The following is a 6,000-nucleotide window of genomic DNA, read 5'->3' as shown; positions in this document are numbered from 1 at the left end:
TGGAGCAGTGGCTTCTTCCTTGCTGAGATGCCTTTCAGGTTATGTCGATATAGGACTCGTTTTACTGTGGATATAAATAATTTTGTACCTGTTTCCTTCCTGCATCTTCACAAGGTCCTTTGCTGTTGTTCTGGGATTGATTTGCACTTTTCGCACACCAAAGTACGTTAATCTCGAGGAGACAGAATGCATCTTCTTCCTGAGTGGTATGACGCCTGCGTGGTCCCACGGTGTTTATACTTGCGTACTATTGTTTGTACAGATGAACGTGGTACCTTCAGGTGTTTGGAAATTGCTCCCCAGGATGAACTAGACTGTGGAGGTCTACAATTCTTTTTATGAGGTCTTGGCTGATTTATTTTGATTTTACCATGATGTCAAGCAAAGAGGCACTGAGTTTGAAGGTAGGCCTTGAAATACATCCACAGGTCAGATCAGAAGCTTCTAAAGCCATGATATATATTTCTGGAATTTTCCGAGCTATTTAAAGGCACAGTCAACTTAGTGTATGTAAAGTCTCACCCACTGGAAGTGTGAAACAGTGAATTATAAGTGAAATAATCTGTCTGTAAACAATTGTTGGAAAAAATGACTTTTGTCATGCACAAAGTAGATGTCCTAACAGACTTGCCAAAAGTGTAATTTGTTAACAAGAAATGTGTGGAGTAGTTGAAAAACTAGTTTTAATGACTCCAACCTAAGTGTATGTAAACTTCCGACTTCAACTGTCTATGAAAATGTTTATTATATTATTATAATACATAATATGATGAATTACAATATCAATTGAACACATGCACTTCAAAGTTATATCAATTTATAAAAGAATTAAGCTTTTCTCCAACAACATGGAAGTGGTTCCACTTTGTAGGCTACTGCTAATCAAATCATTTAGCAGGTCAAATTAGATTTTAACACTCTAGCTTTGAACAATCTCGCATAACATTGGAATATCTAAAGTGAACCTGTTGCATGTTACTAGTTACAATGTTACCAATGATTACCTGCAACATTGTTGGTCATCTCTGTCAGAGTAGTCCTACCTAACTGTAAGATAAACCATATAACTGAACGTTACAATGTTTTTTCCCCTCAATCATTTCTTAATAACGTATATCATTGGATGTCTTCTCCATAAGGTGTTTCTTGGTGTTCTTCTCCGGCCTGAACAGAATAATGAAGCATTTAGGAACAAATAACATAAAGAACAACCCAAAGCTAGAGGTGATGATGGCAAAGATCTCCACAGCTACAGTCAACTTCCCAGGAGAGCTGACATAAGCTGGGATAAAGGTGATCCAGACTGCACAGAATATGAGCATGCTGAAGGTGATGAATTTGGCCTCATTGAAGTTATCAGGCAACTTCCGAGCCAGAAAAGCCAGCACAAAGCACAAGAGAGACAGGAGTCCTATATAGCCCAACACAGCCCAGAAACCAATAGCTGACCCCACATCACACTCTAGAATGATCTTTTCCTTGTAGGTAGTGAAGTTTTTAATGGGGAAGGGAGGGGACAGGACCAACCACAGAGTGCATATCAAAGCCTGGACAAACGTGAAGGACACTACAGTCAACCTCTGCTGTGGAGGACCAAACCACTTCATGATATTACTGGCTGGAAGTGTAGCCCTGAAGGCCATCAACACCACTATAGTTTTCCCAAGAACACAAGAGATGCAGAGGACGAAGGTGATCCCAAACGCTGTGTGACGCAGCATACAGGACCACTCAGAGGGCCGGCCAATGAAGGTTAGAGAACACAGAAAACACAGAGCCAAGGAGAAGAGCAGCAGGAAGCTCAGCTCAGAGTTGTTGGCCCTGACGATGGCCGACGTTCGGTGGTGGTAGAAGATGGTTGCCGTGGCGATGGCCAGACAAGCCCCGCCCACAGAGCAGGCGGTCAGGATGATTCCGAGGACCTCGTGGAAGGACAGGAACTCCACAGGCTTAAGGATACAGCGGTCTCTCTCAGCGTTGGGCCAGTACTCCTCGGGACAGATCAGACAGTCTGAGGAATCTGACCAGGACAATGCAACAGACATCAACTGTTAGTAATAATAGATTCAGATTTTATTTATTTACAAAGACATGTCCCACAATGCTGCACTTTGTCAGTTAACAATGAAGAATGTTGAATTAATGTGCAGCTTACATGAGATAATAAGAACAGGAATATGATTGACAGACACTACCTTTGTTGTGCTGGTAATATGAATAAACCACTACTTAGTAAACCGTGATAGAAAGTACTACACATTTTTGCCAACTGTTCCTGTAGTCCTACCTGTGTTATCACTTATTTCTCCCTCTGCACATTGGATACAGTCATAACAGCATACATGCTTTCCTTTCTGTATAGCCTTACGAGTGCCTGGGGGACAGCTCTCACTGCACACTGACACAGGTACTTGTGTACTGTTCTTTACCCAGGTGATTTCCCTCTCGATGTCAAGCCTCTGGTCAGGAGGCATGGACGCATCATAGCGCCCCACTGTCACAAACTCCATCTTCCCACTCTTCCGTATCTGCCAGTTGATAAGCTCATAGGTGGCCACTGTGTCCCCGTTGGCATCGAAAGACACCTGGTACCCGTTACGAGAGAAGTTCACCCTCCTCAATCTCTCCAGGACCTGGGGGTTGGAAGGGCAAGGTAGAGAGAGGGGACAAGAGAGAAGGAGAGAGGTGAAGAGAGATGGAGATAAGGGTAGAGAGATGAGTGAGGGGATGAGAGATGGAGAGATAGATAGAGAGAGGTGAAGAGAGAGATAAGAGATGGAGAAAGGGGAAGAAAGATGGAAATAAAGAAATGGAGAGAAGGGAAGAGAGATTGAGAGAGAGAAACATAACATTAATTCAACTCATATTTATCAGATGTGTTACTTCAGAAGAAGTTGTAAAGTATAATGAGAACTCATAGGCCTTCATACATGTAGTCTAAATAAACATATTTATCCGGAAATTATACTATGGACTTGTCATTCACCTGTGTTGACTTCACATTAAGGTTTTTGTCACAGTTCACAGTGGAGTTTTCTCTCTCTTCACAAACGATGCTGTGGATGGCGTGTGCTATGGCGTAGACAGCTTTATACACCATGTTAGTGACACGCAGCTGGGATGTATCTGTGTAGGGGGCCTGTAGCTGCTGTATATCCTCACTGCCATCACACACCTTCTCTTTAACCCCAACACCTGTAGAGGTCCCTACAGACAGACCGACACACACACACAGACAGACAGACAGACAGACAGACAGACAGACAGACAGACAGACAGACAGACAGACTTGTAAATAGATAGATAGATAGATAGATAGATAGATAGATAGATAGATAGATAGATAGACAGACAGACAAATGGATGGATGGATGGATGATGGATGGATAGATAGATAGATAGATACCTATCCCCAGCCGACAGCCAAAGGCTCCCTCCCAGAACTCTGTGAGCGTGGGAGAGTTGGACACCTTCTGTGGGGAGAGGTCCAGGAGGAAGTCCCTGAGGCCGGGGATGACAGAGCGTTGGATGCCAAATCCGATGGCCCCGGCACACAGGCCGAAGCGCAGCATATCTGGGTCAGTGACCCAGGACTCACCCCCGATCCACTGGCGGGGAGGAGAGGGCAGGCGTTCCATCTCCCTCAGCAGGATTCTCATGTCCCAAGCGGATACGAATGCAACCACTACCCGGGCTGTGGAGCTGGGGAACATGATTATATCATATGCTTAATATGCTTGTCATGTTTGTCATTCATTGGAATGTCTCAGTGAAGTGAATATGAACATTAGTATTAATCAACACTTTTGAAATGTTTAAGATATGCAAATCATGTTGGTCTCACAGATCAGCTTTTGGAAAAGAGAGAAATTAATAACAATAGTATTTTTTATAAATATGTTCTTGCATTTGTATGACTGAAAAGTACACAAGTAATCACGGATCACCTGCGGATCACGTCGGCCACCCGTTGCACTCTGCTGAGTGGGTTTGTAAGGGAGAAGGCTTCAGAATACTCCACACAGATGCCTTCCTCTTGTGCTGCCTGTAGGAAAGCCGCCATCCCGTTATTACCGTAGTCAGAGTCGGAACGGACCGCCCCAATCCAGGTCCAGCCGAAGTGCTTGATGAGGTGGGCCAGAGCGGCAGCCTGGAACTGGTCACTGGGGATGGTTCTGAAGAAGGTTGGATACTGTTTCTTATCACTCAGACACGCACAGGTGGAAAAGTGGCTCACCTAGGTAGAAACAGACAGTCGAAAACATGAGAAAGAACATAATGTCGGCCTAACAACTCTAATGTATTGGCTACTTCCTGCTTTTTTTATTTAGCTATGCAGTTTGATGTTAGGGAGACATTAATAATAATAAGCCAACTCATTGTTTTTCCTTAGGCCAGAAAGAAAAGGATACACACAAGTGTGACACCAATCCCTGGTCTCCCATGACAGCCTAGCCTATGAAAGATAGTCCTCAGTCTAAGTTCAAATGCCTTTCTCCACATCATTTCACACAGAAATGTATATTCCTGAAAGAGAGGAGTTTACAGTTGGAATACAATGGATTAAAAGTTTGACTCATTCCTGAAAGAGAGGAGAATATACATTAGGAATAAAGTAAATTAAAAGTAGAACTCATTCCTGAAAGAGAGGAGAATATAAACTAGGAATAGAGTAAATTAAAAGAAGCTGAAAGATTTCTTTCCACTGGAGTTTACCTGAGGAATACCGAAAGGGCCGATGATGCGCAACATGCTGATGGTAGGCGTGGAGGCAGACTCGCCCACGATAGCTGTCACTGTAGACGACCCCGAGCACTGTTCTCCGGTATCAAACATGGGATCCAGGCCGTTAGCCAGCTGGAAGGCCACTTTCACAGCCATAGGGACCGAGTTGCAGGAGTCGTGCACTTGATAACCAAGCGTGACACCCGGTAGAAGGTACGAACTGTTGTTTATCTCCTCAACTGCGAAGACCATGGCGCGCGAGAAGCGCAACTCACGGGAATCCATGCTGTAAATAGGAGATGGGTCAGTGAGCACCTCCGGACAATCATAAACTAGCCTATAGAATGTCACCTTGGCAAACAGCCTAATATCTAGTATTATGTTCCATACAGTCTATTTGCCTACACTTCTGTTGTCTGTAATTGAGGACATTGTAGGATAGCCTGCAATTGAAAATGTGATCCTTTGTAACAGTAACAGTAACAATTACCTACTCTCTCAGACACAAACACGCGTTTTATCTGTCTTTCAACGAACTGTTTATCTGTCTTTAAAACACTGTTTGCCTGTCTTTAAAACACTGTTTGCCTGTCTTTAAAACACTGTTTGTCTCATTAACACACTGTTTGTCTCATTAACACACTGTTAATCTGTCTTCAAACACATTATTTCTCTGTCTTTAAACACATTGTTTCTCTGTCTTTAAACACACTGTTTCTCTGTCTTTAAACACACTGTTTCTCTGTCTTTAAACAAACTGTCTCTGTATCTTTAAAACACACTGTTTCTCTGTCTTTAAACACATTGTTTCTCTGTCTTTAAACACACTGTTTCTCTGTCTTTAAACACACTGTTTCTCTGTCTTTAAACACACTGTTTCTCTGTCTTTAAACACACTGTTAATCTGTATTTAAACACATTATTTCTCTGTCTTTAAACACACTGTTTCTCTGTCTTTAAACAAACTGTCTCTGTATCTTTAAAACACAATTCATCTGTCTCCCCACACAGCCACAGTCCTGTCCCCTGTTCCCTCTTGCGCTCACTGACCTCCCTGTGCACTGCAGAGGCTCAGGCATGCTGGTGTAGCTGTGATCCACAGTGTGCATATAGTAATGAATGGAGAAAACACCCCCGATGACAAAGTCCCCGTCCTGGGAGAACACCGGAGGACGAGGGGTGCCTTGGAGCCTGCATCTGACAGACTCCAGCCCCGAGGCAGAGGTAGAGGTAGAGGCAGACGCATGCAAGGTACGCCCACCAGCCACCACAGCT

At 43.6% G+C, this 6,000-nt stretch overlaps 1 protein-coding gene across 1 annotated transcript in view; it reads right to left on the bottom strand.

Moving 5' to 3' along the window:
• Positions 1 to 1,103: 1,103 nt before the first annotated feature.
• LOC129831673 (extracellular calcium-sensing receptor-like) overlaps positions 1,104 to 6,000 on the bottom strand; it is a 49,787-nt gene continuing 44,890 nt past the window's right edge. Inside the window, exons 2-8 of the mRNA XM_055895035.1 lie at positions 5,776 to 5,879; positions 4,717 to 5,011; positions 3,948 to 4,237; positions 3,422 to 3,702; positions 2,987 to 3,195; positions 2,288 to 2,633; positions 1,104 to 2,020 (exon numbers count right to left, since the gene is read on the bottom strand). Coding sequence (XP_055751010.1) covers positions 1,104 to 2,020; positions 2,288 to 2,633; positions 2,987 to 3,195; positions 3,422 to 3,702; positions 3,948 to 4,237; positions 4,717 to 5,011; positions 5,776 to 5,879 — 2,442 coding nt within the window. The remainder of the gene's footprint in view (positions 2,021 to 2,287; positions 2,634 to 2,986; positions 3,196 to 3,421; positions 3,703 to 3,947; positions 4,238 to 4,716; positions 5,012 to 5,775; positions 5,880 to 6,000) is intronic.

The sequence above is a fragment of the Salvelinus fontinalis genome, chromosome 33 (assembly GCF_029448725.1).
Source record: "Salvelinus fontinalis isolate EN_2023a chromosome 33, ASM2944872v1, whole genome shotgun sequence".
In the NCBI taxonomy this organism is placed as follows: domain Eukaryota; kingdom Metazoa; phylum Chordata; class Actinopteri; order Salmoniformes; family Salmonidae; genus Salvelinus; species Salvelinus fontinalis.
Note: the sequence above shows the minus strand (reverse complement) of the source record. Positions and strands in the feature narration are given on the sequence as shown.